We start from the raw sequence: 18,474 nt of genomic DNA on the forward strand, positions 1-18,474 counted from the left end.
TTCAATAAAAGAAAACATCCCAGCAGGCAACCTTTGGATGCTTGTTTGACTTTATTGACGTTTTAAAATCTCTACAATAAAAAAACAACAACAAAAAAAAAGACCAAGTATCGTCGAGTTGTTTCATACCACCGACAAGTCTTTGTCACACATGTTTATCTGCTCGTTGTCCTCACGGAAACTCTTATCTGTCGCCGAACTTTCCCCTTTATTTGTGTAACTGATGTGAAAAGAGTAAACAAACAGTGGACCGAATTTCAGCACTAAGGTCAATGAAAGTGGGACATCGCAGAGGAAGCTTCTCAACTCACCAAAAGAACATTTGGAGTCGCACTACAGGACTAGATGCTCCCTCAGAAGATTAAAAAATAAATAAATAAAGGAAAGAGCCTGAACTGATCATTAAGGCCTGTGAGAAAGAGCCACTGAACTGAGTGAAAAACCTCACTGACACCGGTCGAGTTTTGCAGATCAGGCTTGAAAACCCATCAAACCATCTGAACCATGAAGCTTCCTGGGACAATCATTCTTGCAGCAGCCACTGAAGACTTTGACAGTTTCCTGCTGTTTCCACTACCAGGAAGTGCAACAGGTATGATCGTTCTGTTTTTATCTAAACAAACGTGTAAGCTTTCTGAGTTTTCTCACTTGGACTTTCTACACACAACCATGTTTACTATCAATCTTCTTCGCCGCAGTAGACAATCGAGCCTTAGAACATTTCTACTCACAGGTCAAACCTAGTTTGTGCTCTTGCAGTCTTCTTACAAATCAGTTGACAAAATATTTTAACTTCTTTTCAAATTTTCCTCATATTACAGCCACAAACAATGCATTTTGTCAGAAATTTGTATGACGGACCAATGTAATGTAATTTACGATTACAAATTTGAGGCAAAAAGAATACGTTGCTCAAAAAAAATGTTGCAGGTGTGGGATGCATTCAGATTTAAGACTCCTGAGTCAAAACAGTTTCATCTGTACTTTGATGCAAGAACACATGAAACTGTCTGTAGGAAGGACTGCACCAGCTTTGCACAACTAGAAAATGCACATTTTTGCCAATAAAACCTTTGCAAAATAGATGACCGAGACTTTAACTTTCAAATCTTTTCAGATATTCTCCTTTTGAATTTTGTGTCTGGTCTTTGGGTTATTCTAATCCACGAATATGACTCAGTCTATCCCGCTGAAGCTTTGGATGTATGTTTAAAGCATTTATCAAACATTTAACAGGTTCTCTTCGACTATTGCCACGTGTAATCGCCCTAGCATCTCAAAGCCGTTTCTCTGTCCTGCTGCTGAATAGTATTTCCGCAAGTGGATGCTGACCATCGCCATGTTTCACGGTGGGGATGGTGCGTTCACAGTGTGACGTGTTGTTTTCTTCACTGCTGCATTCTTGCATGTATGAGCACGCCCTTTTCATTTCATCTGACGTGGCCTGTTTGCTATGCTTCTTTAGTCTTCGTGGAGTTTTCCCAGGGAAGCTGTGAATGGTCTAATAAGATTGCACACAAATGTGGATTTTATTAACTAATTAGGTGATGTATGGAGGCATTTAGTTGAGTGGCTAATTTCATATGCTCACTACACTTTTTAGCTGTGAAAGAAATATATAAAAAAATTTCCCCCACTACAATTATGTGCTAATTTGCGTTTGTCCATCACATAAAATAATAACAACTAAGTTTGTGTTTGAGAGACGTGGCAAAAAGTTTCAGGTCTATGAATCTTTTGCGAGGCAAAATACATCACAACATCAACACATCATTTCAAGTCAATATTAGTTTACATTTCATAAATCTTCAATGATCTGAAAATCCTTCTTCCAATTAAGCCTCTGCGGAGGCGAATCAGGCTCTTTCTCCTCTGTCTTAAGTGGAGAGCGCTTTTATCACCAGGCTGCTCCTCAAATCCATATAACTGCGAGGCGAACGTATTCTAATCTCTTAATTCAATCTAACTGATCTTTGACCACAGAAAGCCTTTTCCTTGTTAAATCGTAATCCCCAGCTGCCTCATCTGCTTAAACGAAGTGTGCAATTTGCAGACATTATTGCCTGGGGTCTGTACAGTCTCCACAGCAGCAGTCAAACACTGGCAGCGGGCGCTTTAGAGCAACATGGAAGGGAGGCCCGCCTGCCCGTAGTAAAAATTAGCCAAAGGAGAGTGCTGGACTTTGCTTCACATTGACCTCTAGCTGTTTTAATTAAATGGGGAGTTTCCTTCTCCTCCTGAGTAATAACTGGCAGAGCTCCTCAGAGGGCCCTTGGCATTCACACTCAAAGCAGTGATAAGTCTTCAGACTGTATAACCCTGCTTTTAATATCGTCGCACTCAACCAAACTGGACGATAAAACGACGGCCAGATGATTCTGGCGTTCTGAAGCCGTACCCCTGCATACAGGTGTTGGTTTCCACAGAGGGGAGATTAGATTTAATGTGCCCTAATTGATGAGAGGGATCAAGAGATATAATCTCCATCCTGGAGTCCGTTTGATTTTAACACAGCTGATGTTCTCAGGAGGTCGTGACAGAAATGCCTCTGGAGCAAAGTTGTTTTTCTCCCTTAGGTGTGTTTACGACAAGTAGCTCAATCATTAGCCTGGGATTGTTCATCTCTTCCATCTTACAATCTGCAGATGCACCAGAGCCAGTATCCAAGTCGTCGGCTTCCCAGACCTATGGAGGTGGGAGTCGTTGCTTCATATGTGCAGACAGAGCCACGGGTAAACACTACGGCGCGTCCAGCTGTGATGGCTGCAAGGGATTCTTCAGGAGGAGCATTCGCAGCAACCAAACATACAACTGCAGGTTAAGTTTCATCATACCAAAATGTTTGCTTTGGCACAGAAAAGCCTGAATATCCCAATATGAAACGATGTTAAACCCTGATTAGAGGTGCCGGGGAGCCCCGCTTCATATGCTATAAAAGTTTCATAAAGGCTTTAGTGGCTCCAGGAGGAAACTAGTTAAGTTTAATAAAGTGTCAAAGCTGATGTCACTGGAGTCAGTGTTGCAGACTTTCAAAGTAAAACCTAAAGTGTCAAGCGATCTCTATATTTTTAATGGAGCTGATTACATAAGTAGCCCTGAAAGAACAGAGGCATATGTGAACCCTGGAGAAATTGTGAATAATTGAAAATATAAACCCATAAAACCAAATAAACTCATACTCTCCATGATAAAAGCTCCTTTTATATAAGACTTTGAGAAATGGGAGACACAATGTTTGACCCATCCATATGTGTACATACATGTAAATATATGTACACGTGTTCACACACACAGACGAAAAAAGGGTTTATTTGCGTAGCTCAAAAACACAAAAATAGATTTCATCTCAACGTATTATATATGATTTAGTGAAATGTTAACCCTTTTATATCTTTTCAGTGTAGTTGATATGGTCATCATTTAGAAACAGTTACTGTTTTCCTTTGTGATCCTACCTGTAGTACAGCACAAAGTCAGCTGAGCATAAAGCTGAAGGGCGCTCACACTGAGCCGGGATCTGTTGGATGTTTCTTCCTGCTAAAGTGAAGTTTTTCTCTTTCACTTGTCACAATATTTATATACAGTAAAATAATTAACATTTCTGTCTGTTGTGGAAAGTGGAAAGTATTGGAAGTTAGCAGCTCAATAAAAACTGTGTGATTTCCTTAAATCAAACTTTGTTTTTGTTTTTTTTACCCCAATTGATGCCACCATCGTTACCTTGATTAAATTATAAAGTGTCTTGTAAAATGAATCTGCTCTATATAAATTAACTGAATTGTAATCACAGTCCAAGTCAGAATGATGTTGTCTTCACTTGTAGCAACTGTAAATATGTACGCATGCTTCAACATGGTGCACATTTTCAGGTTCAACCGGCAATGTGTTGTGGACAAAGACAAAAGGAACCAGTGTCGTTACTGCAGACTGCAGAAATGTTTCAAGGCTGGAATGAGAAAGGAAGGTCAGAGCCTCTTTTGAAAAAATAGACAAACTGCCTTCAGTATTCAGACAGCACATTTTAATTAAACCACAAAAGCTTGCATAATTGTTTCCTATTATAACTCCCTTGTCTAAATGTGTGTGTTTAAATCAATTAAGACTTGTTTCAACTGAACAAAAGGAAAACGTTTTGATCTTTAACATGTTATTGTTCATTTTTCTAAGTGTGCTTGTGTGCAATGCATGTCATTAGCCTCATCTTTCACTGACTGACGCATATGCAGAGAGAAAGGGTCTATTCTCCACACATGAATAATTAAAATTCCTTAGCATGGACTAATATTTGGTTCGCATTTTCCTGGAATAATGTTTCTCCCAACACTCTGAAGTGAAGGCCAGAGGCAAAAAATTTAAATCTGTACTTCACTAATTTGCCTGATTTCCATAACATGCTGCAACATCACTTCTGAGTTGAGCTTGAAGCACAGCCGTGGTGAAGCAATGCACAAGTCTCCACCATGCTGGAGTTTCATACTTGACCTCTGAGCATGTTGTAACCGTTTGCTCAAAATCTGGACTTAACTGCTGACCCACAAAAAATCCTTTAGAATTAAATAGAAAATGTCAGTAAAGCTCAAAAGGTGGCCAACAGCTCATTTACTTTCACATGTATCTTGATTAATGTGTTTTCTAAGCTTCTGATGAATGATTACTGTGCGGCGGCGGCGTGCGTTTGACTTTGTAGGCTTACTGAAATCAGTCTGAGTGCTGTTCATAATGAGCCGTACATAAAATTAATCAAGAAATATGATATTGCTTTGAGAGCAGCAGACGATGCTCTAATTTCATTGTCAGAAGCTTATGTAATTAGCTGTTGAAGACGACATGTTTAAGACAATTATACATCAGACAGTGATTCAAACACTATCCGCTACTACAGTTTCTACAAAAAGTATTCACCCCCTTAGGTGTTTTACTCCCTTTACAAATCAATTGTGATCAGCAAAATTGACCTTTGAAAAGACGTCAAAGTGAAATCTAATTCTACAAAATAATAAAACAAAAACTAAGTAATTGCATGTACATTCACCACCTTTAAAGTGACCGATCTAATTCAACAGAAGTCTGGCCAATTGATCCCAAGAGTCTAGAAATCACTTGAGTCCAGTGAATGTGTCCCAATGATCGACAAACTGAAAAGCAGGAGAGATTCACCTCTTTGAATGAAGTGCATAAAGACGCGTTGAGCAGAGCCTTTTAGGTTTTACAGTCACAACCCACTTTTGATTTTGGGTTTTGATTCAGACTTCATGTATTTTTGAGTCACACACAGAAAGGACAATGACTAAATGACGTAGGCTGAACAAATCAGAAGTTTTGCCTTTCTCTCGACATTATTCCAGTCTTCTCTGTTCATTATCACTACATGAAAATGGCAACTGGGTGATATTGCAGTTATAAATTTCCATCAACTTTCTGGAAGTGAATAGCTACTGCCTATTCATCATTGTTTACACCGGCTTACAATGGCAGGGTTGGGATGGTGTCCATCGTTAGTGGTTATTGGGTGAGAGGTAGAGGACATGCTGCCAGTTCATTTCAGAGCAAAAATAAAAACACACTACAAACGACAATGCACACCCACAGTCACTAATCCTAATATAGAGAAGTTAGCCCAACATGCATATTTCTGAACTGAGGAAAAGCCAGAGTACTGCACTGGGAGAACATGCAGACTTGACTGCAGGTCTGGATTTGAACCCATGACCTTCTTGCTGCAAGCCATGCAGCCGGCTGAGTTCACACACAGTAGTAATACCCATTTTGTTCAAAATAATGACAAGATAGACAGCTGTCTCACACAAACCTGACAGGCTGTAACAATACATAACAGTGTAGATATGAACTGCTAGAAGAAGGGGGAAAAAAATCAGTACTTCAAAAATGAGTAGTTTTATAAAAGGAAGAACTTCACTTTTGTGGTTTAAGTTGTTACCCAAAATCAACAGCATCTCAGTGAAACCTGAGGATAGACAAAGTTCAATAAAGAAGCTTCTTTTACAGGGTGTAGAAGACAGAGGCTATATATGAAGGAACTAATGAACTTTTCTTAAGAAACTCTCCTTGTTTTGGTATCCAGCTGTTCAGAATGAGAGAGACTGCATCAACCCCCACAGAGCCAAGGGACAACCGGTAGGAACTCTGTCCATCAACGTGTTGCTGCAGGCAGAGAACAGCGTGCAACAGGTAACACACTGCTTAGGATCTCAGATTATCTGTGATGAATACTGATACTTCCCTATTCGTGACTGCTAAATGATCCCTTTCTGTTACTGAGAATAACTTAGGTGAAGGTCAGAGATGAAAAAAAAAAAATCTTGGATTACATTTTAGACAGACTCTCCTTGGGTTGGATTTAGTTACTCCTAATTGAACTAAAGGACAAAATTGCACAGGGACCTCTTCTAATCATGGCCCATTTGATGTACCAAGAGGTCTGGCATTGAGGTCTTTTGCCTTCAAGTACGTAATAACAACCAGATATGCGTTTTTAACATTCAAAAGGAATGCACAGGGGAAAAAAAACAACAACTAGAAGCCCTCAGAGTTGATTTTGAAAAAGAGAAGCAGTTTTCTTAAATTTGAGGAATGCAACATTTTTAACAAAAATCTATATAAAAAGCGAGTACTTTCCTTTATTATTATTATTATTGATGTATGTGTGTATGGTGTGGCTGCCGAGGAAATTGTGAAAGACGACCTTTGTTTTCTGTCTGTCTGCCCTGGGTTACTGTAGGAAGATGCCACTGTAGCATCACATGCTAAGAGAAACACCAGTCAGCTCAAGGTCAAACTTCTTCCCACTTAGATCAGGTTAAACTGATTCTGCTGCAGGGTTGTTTGCCAACTGACAGAACAAAAAAAATGAAATTACTGAAATATTTCTATCAACTCAATAAAAGCTCATTTTAATTAGATAACTTGCAATGTAGGTTACTCTAAATTCATATTTACCCTTGGAATTGAAGCACTTACAAATGGTAGCTAGTCCCAAAGGTAAAGCCTGCATTTGACAATTTTTATATCCTTAAATCTCCTGCCTTCACAGTTCTCCTACTCAAACCAATTAAATCAACGCTCCACTCAATCCAAATAGGGAACGGGTGGAAATAAATGGCACTGAATCAAGCAAACATTAATTAAATTTAAATTGATTTAATTTAATAAGAACAATTTGTTAGGCATTAGTTGGCAATTTACAAGATTGTATTGTACAACGTGTTCAATTGGAAAAACTATGCGGATTTTGCCGTGTTTTTGATGAGAAAAAGTTTAAAGGAAGTTGGCATCAGCTGGAGTCCGTTTGTATTTTCTACCTAAGCAAGAAAGTAGATTTTGATGCTGCCGTTTAAAACCCAGTTTTGAAAAGATCGAAATAAAATTACACTTAAAAGAAAACTGATTTACCTGCATAACTGTTGGACCCCTTGACCACCGGTGCATTATTCAGGGTTGCTTTTCGTTCTGTTCTCACCTCAGAGTCGTGAGATCAGCGCCAAGAAAACAGCCCGTGTGGGAGACGTGTTTGAATCAATGAAGCAACAGCTCCTCCTGCTGGTGGAATGGGCCAAACATATCCCAGAGTTTTGCAGCCTTCACATAGATGACAGGGTGAGAGGAGCTTTCATTTATGCAAAGTGCTTTGACACTGAAAGATGCTCTACATACATACGAAGCAGAATCAATAAACAACGAATGATTGTTTGTTGCAGCAGCTTCCATTTAAATTATGAAACCTACATCCATGTCCGTTTGTAGGTAACCCTTCTGCGAACCCATTCTGCTGAACATCTGATTCTGGGGGCAGCAAGACGTTCGCTACCCTATAATGACGTCATTCTTTTAGGTAAAATAAGCAGTTTGAACACCATCCATTTCTGCAGAAATTGTTCCGATTATGTATGTTTTGTTTCTTGAGCAGGCAACGACTTTGTGATCCCCCTGAGAGGAGCGGAGTTGGAAGTGTCCAGAGTGGCTACCAGAATCCAGGAGGAGCTCGTCAAGCCTCTCAGGGAACTGGACATTACAGACAAAGAGTTTGCTTGCCTGAGAGCCATAGTTTTCTTTGCCCCAGGTCAGCCCACACCTCTCTAAATCTATGTGTTATAATTTATCTAACAAAACTTTCTGTGGCATCACAAGAACAGAATTCATTTTCAGTTTAGGTCCATTTATATTCTTGCCATCCCTTCCACCCCCGGATATCCTTCTGAGTGGTGTGGCTAAACTGGATTTTAGGAGTAAAACATTTGGATATGTTGAAGTTCTTGACTTTCAGGTAGATTTGGCCGCCTGCTGAGATTAATGACATGCTGATCTGAGGTCCCTGGAGTAGAAGTAGAGCGAAGACCCAAAGAACGACAAACGAACTGCCACAATGATTTCTCTTTGTTCAACAAAGTCAGTCTGTGACAGTGATTTAAACATATCATACCTTAATTCATAAACCACACAGCAGGATAACGCTAAACTGTATGGGTGGATTTACTGATAAGCATTTGGAAAATCCTTTCAGATTGCTTACAAATATAAAATATATTCCACTGATTTGCACCTGGAGATAGTTTTGATCTTTCTCTTGAACAATCTTTGCCATTTATATCAAAGCAAAGGACACTTTTGTGTATTCCTCAGGATTTTGATTTATTTCTGTACTATGAACACTTTAGAGATAATTAGAACATTTAGCAGGAAATAGTGACTCATAAAAAAGGTGAGATCTATCCACCACTAAAACAGTCAATGAAATACACAAACATCTAACACAGATAACATCAATTCTACTCCATAAATTGATACCAAAAGGGGAAGTTTTAACGACCAGATAATGAAACAATAATATTACTTGAATTACGATCTGTATCAGTCTCTGGAAAGTCTGACTAACCAGTCATAGCTCTGGATAAGATTTAGGCTTATATTCGATTTCGGCGACACCAGAGTCCTGACAAAAACCTAGGTAGAGAATCTATGGAGGGAGTTCAAACTCGGTGTGAAGAAGCTTCAAAACCTTGGAGATCATCAACAAGACTAATTCATCAAAATACCAGTGGAAACATGCAAAAGATGGTCAGCAAATGCAACAGGAGCGATTGCTGAAATTCCAACGTTCTTATGTTGATTATTGAGAAGGTGTTAAAAATCGGGCATGACATTTTAATAAAATGCAAATAAAAACTGCTCTATCAAATTCCTGCTCCTTTAAGATTGTTTCATCGTCTTTTAAGAGATCGCTTGTTTCTTGTTTGGTCTTAAGTATCTTAGTACAGTTCAAACTGGGTCTGTTATCACTTTCTACTGAATAAAATCTTACACTCAAGAGTTGACAAAAATAAAATTGCAACCGAGACAATTGTGGATTAATTCAAAACTTTCTGATATTCTCAATTAGTCAAGGCAATAAGATAATTTTAACACTTGGAGATTCGATGGAATCAGCTGGATCAAGATGCTATTTTGACTGGTCTGACATTTTAAGAAGACCTGTAGAAAAAGTTGAAATTCTCAAATTACATGTTTGTGTGACCCGTAGCAAGTTCAGCTTTTAAAGTAGTTTTATGAAAATCATTTTTCCTTTTTTGCTTGAGTCTCTAATTGCATCTAAGTTTAACTTTCCTTGCATTTTCTCCAGCAGACTGTCCAGGCCTGGAGCACCCTCAGCTGATCCGATATTTGCGTCTCCAGTCCCACGTTCTACTGGAGGAAGCGACGTGTGATCAGAGAGGAAGGTTAGGAGAACTTCTGCTGATTCTTCCTGCTCTGCAGAGCATTTCCTGGCAGATGGTGGAAACGCTCCATTTGGCAAAGCTGCTCGGCGAAGCCAGACTGGACAGCCTGCTGCAGGAGATGCTGCTTGGAGAGGGAACGGCAACGACCCAAGGGCAGTGTGCCGGTAGGAAACGCTGCACTGTAATTACAAAATCAATATTGAAATAACTTAAATGAATGGTGGTCTTCATTTATAGTTGGATTTGTTACGAATGTGTCCTACGTCTTTTAGGCAGTATCCTGAACTGTGAGCGTCAGAATGACCTCCGACCTTCGCCTGCCACCTTCACCTCTGAGCTCCCATGCTTCCACTAGTAAGTAATTAAAGCAATTAAATGGAAACAATATTTCACCAGATGATTTTATTTTGGCCAATAGTCTAGTAAAATTCAATGTTTAAATATCAACGTAACACAAATATGCCTTTCTCTATATTTTATGGTTACTCAACACTGAAGTCCACACTAAAAGCAATGATAGATGATTTTTCTGTCAGGTCTTGCAGTCGTCCTGCTGCCCACACAGACTGGCACTGAGGTGTACAGACATGGAGAGGCTGCCAATGCGCCCACATTGAACCAGAGGTCCATGTCCTCTACAAGTAAACACCTAAAGGAGCAACAATTCAGCTGAAGGACGAGTGGAGTCCTACCAGGACTTCAGAGGATCACAAGCAGGCATATAGAGACTCAACCACAAACTCAATAATGAAAACAAACAAAAAAACACCCAGAAATAAACAAGTTGCTGGCAGTTATTTAACTAATGTTTTTAAATCTATATATTGCTTTTATATATATATATAAATTTTAAAAGTGAAGTTTCAAATACGGGCAGGAATCAAACAACTGAACTGATAATATTTAGAATATCAACTAGAAAAAAAAAAGAGGAAAACTGATTTCTGATATTGGAGCACTGAACTGAACAGTGTTGTCCAGCAGAGGGCACTACAATGCTATTATTTGACATTTTCAAAAGACTGATTTTATAAATTAACACCAGGAAAGAAATAGTTTACTTTTAATCTTCCTTAGCTGCGTCTTTATACACACAAAACTGACAACACAACTTCTCTATATCAAAAGATATTTCTCTTGGTCCAGAAATTGAGAATTTATGTTTTGGTTTTTTTGTTGTTGTTTTTTTTACCAAATTCTGAGTCTTCAGACAAAAATGCTAGCAAAAGAGTCTAATGTTCTGTGGTCAAATATTAAGAGTAAGCCCAGCCTAGTACCCATGTGTGAAATTAATGGCAATTAAAACATAATAGAAATAATGTACATCGCAGACCTAATCCCTGAATAAAATCCATCTATTTATACATCCATTGTCTTCTGCATTGTTTCAAAGAGGTAACACTTTCAAAGAGAGAAAACAGGATGCACTTCTACCCTAGGCCTACTTTCCGGCTCATTCTCGATCAACTTGAAGCTCCAAGGCCACAGTGGATAAATATGGTGTCCCTTCAGCAAGTTCTACACCCCATCCCAGTGGGGTGCTGTGCCTGGACAACCTCCAAAGGAAGAAACCCATGAGACGTCCTGAAGCCGGACAGCCTCAGTTGACTCCTCAGAGCCCAGAGGAGCAGCGACTCTCATGTAACTGAGATTCTCGTTCTGATGAGAAGCTCAGAAAGCCCCAGCTTTAGTTTTTCAAAAAGTCATGATATAACTTTGGGTAAAGGTTGGCTGTTTAAAATTTAACCTTCACTTTTAGGCCAAGTTCTTTTTTCACCTTGACAGAATATGATGTTGGTTGCATTTCTGCAGATTAAAATATTAATAATCAATAAATAGGGGTTAAAGTCTCACTCTGACACTCCACCTTCAGCACATAATCACAACAATGCTTTTCATAATACTGTTTATGACCATTCTTAGGATCGCTGTACTAAGAAGTAGTTTGCATGATGAGCTCAACAGACTTGGAGCTCCACCAGATGTTTGCCAATTGCTGCTACCGCTAGTCTGGAGGAGCAGAGTGGGATGGGGTCCTCTGTGAGGTGGGAGCTAGGCGGAAATGGGATGATGAGAACAAGCATTTAGGCACCCTTGAATGGCTTCCACAGGACATTCAAGAATTTGTCAAATATGCACGAAAGAATCAAAGCAACACTCCCGGTATGTTTTTGATGAGGGAATAACTTAATAGCATAAAATGAAGCTAAAAAAAAAGTCAATTTTAAAGAGGAATAAACATCTGTAGTTTGCATAATACATGATTTGAGAGTTTGAGCTCAGGGCACTAGCATTTTTGTTTGTAGTCATTATTCTAGAAGTAAAAAGCCTTTTCAAGTTCACATAAATTGCACTGTGACAGAAAAAATACGACCAGATAAGATCTGTGATCATTCAGCAGTAATGCAAAAGAGCAGGCACTGGAGCCGTTTGAGCTTTAAAAGACGAGGCACGCTTTAATAGCAGAACAACATACCAAATGTTTATTTTAGGAGTGGAGTCCTTTGCTCTCAAATAAATGTTGTACCACTCAACTAATGAAGACAGAAAAGAACCGAGATGTCACTACAAGTTCAAACTAGTTATAAAGTGAAGACATAAACATCGTCCCATTTAGGGTCATTTCATCCTTTTGGGGGGTTTAAATGGCATTACTGCAAGGTGTGTGCAAACTGGCCAGGTTCCCGTTTGAGGTTTAGGCTTGCTGATTCATCTCTTAAAGCAAAACTATCTGAAGAAGTATGGCTTTTCTTTTGAAGAAACATACAAGATGACTCCTCCCCCTCTCCCTTCTTGTTATAAAAAATTTGATTCGACTAAATCTTTTAGATTGTTGTTCTTGTAAAACACCCAATGAGGACCTGATTTCAGTTTTATAGTACAGTGCACCACATTTCTTATTTAAAATGTTATGGTGGTCATGCACTCCAACAAGCATGACCACTTGTTACAGTGCTGACATATAAAAAGATTAATGCAAGTTCATCTTTAGGTCACCAAGGTCAGCAAAGCGCCTCGACGTTACCCCACCACAACAAAAACTCTGCGAATAGTTTGTGTTCCGTCTGTGCTGGTTTGCCTCAAAGGTTTTCGTCAGCATGACATTCTTCTCCAGCTATTGAAAGTCATATTTAGGCGACAGCCCCATCTGGTGGTCAATAATTTTAGACTTTCTTCTTTACAAGATTACAATTGCATAAACACAGACGTTTGCAGCTGTTAAATTGGAAGAATACGGGAGCACAAACTCCACTCAATTAGTTTAGATTTATGCCAGCTGTAAACTCATCTCTGTGGAATAATTATATTAGGGTATTTTCCAGTTGGCTATAGTGAGGAATGATTGCAGCCACAGTTTACACACTTGTAAACTTCAGCTGACATTTTCACAGGCAGGGAACTCTGATTAAAATACATCAACATTGGAGTTCACAGACGGCAACCCTGACCAGAGCGATCTTTGAGCTCCAAATCAGTGCTTGGATTGCAGAGTTTAACATAAACCCACCACTGCACTGACCTACTTGGGTTTGTTTGACCAAGAGAGTTCAGACAGAGAGGAGTGATGTGGGCATGATGAAACGGCTGCGTTTGCTGAGACAAGGCAGAGATGTGTGTGTGTTGATTTTCTCTGCTGTGACCTTCTGAGAGTTCCACAATGCAGAATTCGGGTCAAAATCAAAACAATATAATGAGCAGTTATAGTGTTTTAGAGCAACATAATTACATATCTGCACTAGAAAGCTATGCAGTTGTGTGACAGGTGTCAGCAAAGAGTGAAAGGACGGACAGCACCTGTGCACACGAACCCAAAGACTCTCCACTGGGACAAAACTGAAACCCGACCACCGTTCTGAGTTTTACCATTTCAGACAAGCAGGATGAAAAACACAAAGATGCGCAACAAATGCCAAATAATTAACTAGTAATTATTCAATTCTGCGGCAAATGATATCTTCCAAAATGCACAGTAGTGTGTCCTCATAACAATTATTCAAACAGTTTCTCAGTTTGGTTGCTAATGGTAAATTTCCTGTTACAGACTGGGTTCCATGGGAAAACAGATGGGAAAACAGGCATAAAGTTCCCCACCCCCCTCCAACCACTCACATGGAAGATGACTGATCCTGTGGAGAGGAACGGAGCATCAGCAGTGTCTCAGTTTGTCTCACAGCTAAGCAGAATTTTTACAGGATTGAATCATTTTTGTTCTCACTTAAAACTTCTGCCTGATGCAAGATAAAGACACAGAGCAACTTCAGTTGAACCTGGCTTTCCTCTGATAATACTGTCCTTAAGCAAACATGCACAGCGTACTTTTGACGGCCAGCCCTGTTTCAACACTTACAGATGCCAATGTTAGATGACTACATTGGCATCTTGGTGGGTGTTTTGGACACCCACCAAGAAAATGAAAAGAAAACCCAGGCTTGGAAGAACAAAACAAGTTCTTCCAAAAATTCTTAAAAATTCTCCAAAAAAAAAAAAAAAGACAAACATGTCTGACCTTCAGTCTGAACATGCGTCTGACAGAGAGCGCAAGTTTTTCCATGACACTCAGCTGTAATTTTTAAAAAATGTCCCTTCGATATATTTAGCACATCTAACATTGTAACATCAGCATTAGATTGTAGGATCTACCAGAGGATGCATTGCAGATGGTAAAACTGCACTCAGGGCAGCATCTGTCTTGTATGTAAACTGATTGGACACTTAGTCTCCAGCGTGGAGAGAAGAAAAAAATAAAAATAAAAACTTTCCACAAACTTGAATCTTTGTCAATTAGACATTTTTTCCACTAGAGCCTCAAAGCTACAGGGAGCATCTCAGAGCTTTTGTTGTCAACATGAGTCTTCCATATCACATCGTCTGACTGAAATGCATGTGTTCAAATCATTTTTCTGCTGGGTGTTCAGTTTATTCTCCTTGGTTCTTCTTGTACTGAGTATTAGTCACTTCAATTCATCTTTTATTTTATCAGTGTTTCTTTTCTCCTATTTTAGTACCTGTGCTTTTCGGTTCTTGTATTCGTTGTTTCCACCTGGGTCTCGTCATCCGGACAGTGTATACATAACGTTGTCGCTCCCCCTCTCTCTTTTTCCGTCTATACACTTTGTCTTTCAGTCTAGTCTCAAGTGATGTTATTTTGCCCGCTTTAAAAAGTTTCTTCGGTTCTTTGAATTTTTTCTGTTGTCAGTCTGGGCTCTGCAGCACATTCAGTTCTTCTGTGTGTATAAAAGCCTCTTGAATCCATTAATCACCTGCCTCTCATGTTTGGACTTTTTAATCATTTCTCCAAGCACCAGTTTCACGACTGATGACACAGCTGTGTCGGTATAAGATGGACTGCGTGTGAAACTGCATCCATAAGAAAGTGTAGGGAGTAAATAAATAATACATTTTAAAAGTTTGTGGTCAAGAGGTTTACTTTTGTATCAACTTGTAGAAACAGCCATGCGTCTCCTTCAACAAATCCATGACTCTTGTGTCTTTAATGGACGTCTGTTATGCTTATTATTCAAATATTTGCTTTCGAGGACCACTGCAAAAAAAAAAAAAGAAAGAAAAGCAGAAACATGTTAAATAGCTGACCGTCAAGCTGAAGTTGTTACAGCTATACTGCTGTGCTAGGCAAGAAACTGAAAGCAGGTGACAGACATGGTCTGCATCAGGGCACATCGGAACAGAAAAACCCACAAAAGCACCATAGCTGTCATCACAAAGCAACTTTCGCTCTTTTTCCTGGAAGATACCACAGCTGGGAGCAACAGAAAGACTGTCAGGAGCAGACAGTGATACATAATGTGCTTTAAACTTAAAATTCATCGACTTTTTCATATTTATTGCAGCTTATAGATAAAGTATATTAATCGCATTCTCTGCCATTGAAAAAAACATTTAGGAATTGTGTTTTAGCTGGTTTCCAAGAAAGAGAAATCTCACAAATATCTGAAAACACCACAACTTTCTTTCCATTGAGAAAAAGTGCACAACACTCTCACACTGACAGCACCTAGAGACTTGTTTCTCACTCAACACAGCTCACTGGTTCCAGGAAAGCATCCCAGCTAAAGCAGCATTTTCAGGTCAACTTGAAGATGGATTGCGTCAGCAGGCCTGTTAGGACAGCCTGTTGGTCAGCAGTTTTATCTCCCGTTACTCCCTACAACAGGAAAACACCACACTGAGTAACTGAGACAGTTTGCTAAGACGTCAAGCTTCAGCCACCACTCCCAAAATATGAATTATGGTTTGTGGAGAGACAGGGTTTTTTTTTTTGTTTTGTTTTGTTTTTAGTTTGGTTTTGCTATTCCCCTTTTTGAGCGGAGACTAAACCTAGCTTTAAATATAGGTTTTATTACAAACACAACTATCCTTTAAACCTTTACTACTATTGTCGGTAAACTATATTTCTGGCTTGCGTTTTATGCTATGATAACAAATTAATGGACCGTCTTGACGAGAAACAGGCCATGTTAAATAAAGTCCAGATACACAAAGAGAAACATTCCTATGGAGTGAAAACATTTTTAGCACAATTACATAGAAAAAGCAAATATACATTTATCACAGCTGTCTAGATGTAATGTCTCCACATAAAAACAATGCCAGTATGAGCCAAAAATAGAAATAATATTAGGTGTTTAACAATGGCCGACAAAGTATGGCCTTGTGTTCAAATAAAGAAACTGTTTAATGAGGAAATAAATCTAGTTAAAAGTATATTTTCTTTGCAAAACATACCAGAGCATTTAAAGGGAAGAGGGCACCAACACTCAACTTATCTGAGAAGCAAACCTTTCCCAGACCCCATTCAGTCCCACTGTGTGAGAAGAAGCTCAGAGGGAGTTTCCAGGCCCTACTACAACAAACTCACCACCATCACCAGCTTGAACTTGGGCTATGATGCTCAGTCTGACATTTGTCTTGGCAGGAGGAGTCAGTGCCAGCATGAGAGCAGATGACATTAAAAGCATGGGAAAGGGAGTCTTGGGGTATTAGGAATTTGAATTGGCAACACAGAAATAGCAAAGGATGGCCATGAAGTGGTTCGTGAGGGACCAAAGTGCAGAAACCAACACTGGCATAAAAAATAATAATAATAATAAAGAGTTCTTTGATAATGACCAATATGGAGAGCTTTGAGGTTCAGAAAAATGACAGGAGGAGCAAGTCATGGAGAGCATAGGCAGTGTAATGGAAGAATCCAGCAAGAAACAATGACAACCAAGAGCTTAAATACTGAGGAGACAGGGGTGGAAAATGACAAATGACCCAGATGAACTAATCAGAGGAGATGTGGAAGACTTGTGGCAGAATGAGAACTTAGCAAGGGAGATTAATTAACACAAAATGAGCTTCCAAGCAAACCCGAAACGAGCATGAGAAAATTGATCCAAAATATAAAACTTTAATAGCAATAATAACTGAATATGGCAAGCAGCAATTCCAGATCATCATTTCCAGCCCAAAAATCATTTAAAAACCGCCACAACACGCAAAAACCCGTTCAATAGTGCTATATGGAGCATGAAGCACAACAGGACTATATTTCAAGAAATTTAATATTACCTTTAAAAAACAAAATCTACAAACCAACAACCAGCAACTACAGGAAGATTGGAGCCAGTAAAGGTGATGACAGCCTCCCCAAACATTCAGACAGGCTCCATAACAACCACGTACTCTATTTTTTCACAGTCAAAGGGCACACACATATGAGAAGCTGCTTCTACAACGTTTGAATTTTGGTGCTTACCTTGATGCAGAGTAGACTGTAGGCTGGAAAGCACAACTTTAGTCCTCTCCTGAGCTAAAACACCTTCCTGTGATCAGTGCATGGTTGAGTCAAATTTCTCCAATAACTGTCAAAGAGGACGCCATGTTGCTGATGTCCATCTGTTCCGTGTTGGTCCTGAACGGATAGCCATCGAACTTGACAGGAGCGGCAGGCCAACGGAGTTTATGGAGCCATCTTTGAAAAGAGTAGCTACGGAAGAAGCTCTTTCAATTGGCGCATTAGCTGCAGAAAAGTTGCGCAGTTTGATAGCACCAAGTACTAAATTCCGAAAGCAGTCTTATATTTTTGCCCACTTCAGCATTTTAACTCTAGGTTTATCGCTGCAGTTTCACAAAGTTGCTACTAAAACTAGCATTATTCCGGTGTCCACAAGTTCTCCGTTGTCAACGCCCTGCAGGTGACAATAGCCAATCAGTGATGGTGGATACAGGTCAGGGGGCATTGATTGGTTGAAAATGGTTCCAACAGGTTAGCTCAAAATTGAAAAGATCCATACTGCAATCTGGAAGGTGGTGTTAATGCACCTAAAAGTTGTTTGCCAACCGCCATTAAAAAATGAAAAAGAAGAAGAAAACCTACAAAATCTAAATCAAAATTGCCCAGTTGTGCAGAAACCGCGAATCTTGCTATCTTACAACTCCAAGACCATTGTAACCATAGATTCTAACAATAATAAACAGTGACATAATTAGAGAATGGTGTAAGGATTACAATAGAACCACAAGTGTTAACAATTAATTGTCTGCATTTACAGCCCCTTATTGAACTGTTAAACCAGAAATAATTTATGTGTTCGAAAACTGAAGAGAAATGACACCGATTGAAGACTAAAAGGAGAGGTAAATGTTTTCATACAATCGCAAACATGGCATGAATCAAATAAAAATATTTCCAAAGTACCTTCTTAGAGTCAGCTGGTCAAAACCCTTCAGCATTAGAGAA

At 39.3% G+C, this 18,474-nt stretch overlaps 1 protein-coding gene across 4 annotated transcripts; it reads left to right on the plus strand.

Moving 5' to 3' along the window:
- The first annotated feature begins 294 nt into the window (after positions 1-294).
- Positions 295-11,093, plus strand: hnf4b (hepatic nuclear factor 4, beta). Of its 4 annotated transcripts, none has more exons than XM_016680887.1 (10): positions 295-592; positions 2,646-2,817; positions 3,870-3,964; positions 6,083-6,189; positions 7,483-7,614; positions 7,762-7,849; positions 7,925-8,077; positions 9,635-9,895; positions 10,004-10,085; positions 10,252-11,093. In XM_016680887.1, coding segments are annotated over exons 1-10 (1,179 nt in total). In that variant the 5' UTR covers positions 295-504; the 3' UTR covers positions 10,253-11,093. The 4 variants fall into 4 exon arrangements, with proteins under 4 accessions (XP_016536373.1, XP_007570508.1, XP_007570509.1 ...); XM_007570446.2 differs by having other exon boundaries at positions 10,268-11,093; XM_007570447.2 differs by having other exon boundaries at positions 9,638-9,895; positions 10,268-11,093.
- Positions 11,094-18,474: the final 7,381 nt, after the last annotated feature.

The sequence above is a fragment of the Poecilia formosa genome, unplaced genomic scaffold (assembly GCF_000485575.1).
Source record: "Poecilia formosa unplaced genomic scaffold, Poecilia_formosa-5.1.2 Scaffold261, whole genome shotgun sequence".
NCBI lineage: Eukaryota > Metazoa > Chordata > Actinopteri > Cyprinodontiformes > Poeciliidae > Poecilia > Poecilia formosa.

Coding starts and splice junctions, on each gene's coding strand:
- hnf4b (XM_016680887.1), top strand. CDS start 505: ATGAAGCTTCCTGGGACAATCATTCTTGCAGCAGCCACTGAAGACTTT. Junction 2,818..3,869: donor AACCAAACATACAACTGCAG/GTTAAGTTTCAT, acceptor GCACATTTTCAG/GTTCAACCGGCAATGTGTTG. Junction 7,850..7,924: donor TAATGACGTCATTCTTTTAG/GTAAAATAAGCA, acceptor TTTCTTGAGCAG/GCAACGACTTTGTGATCCCC.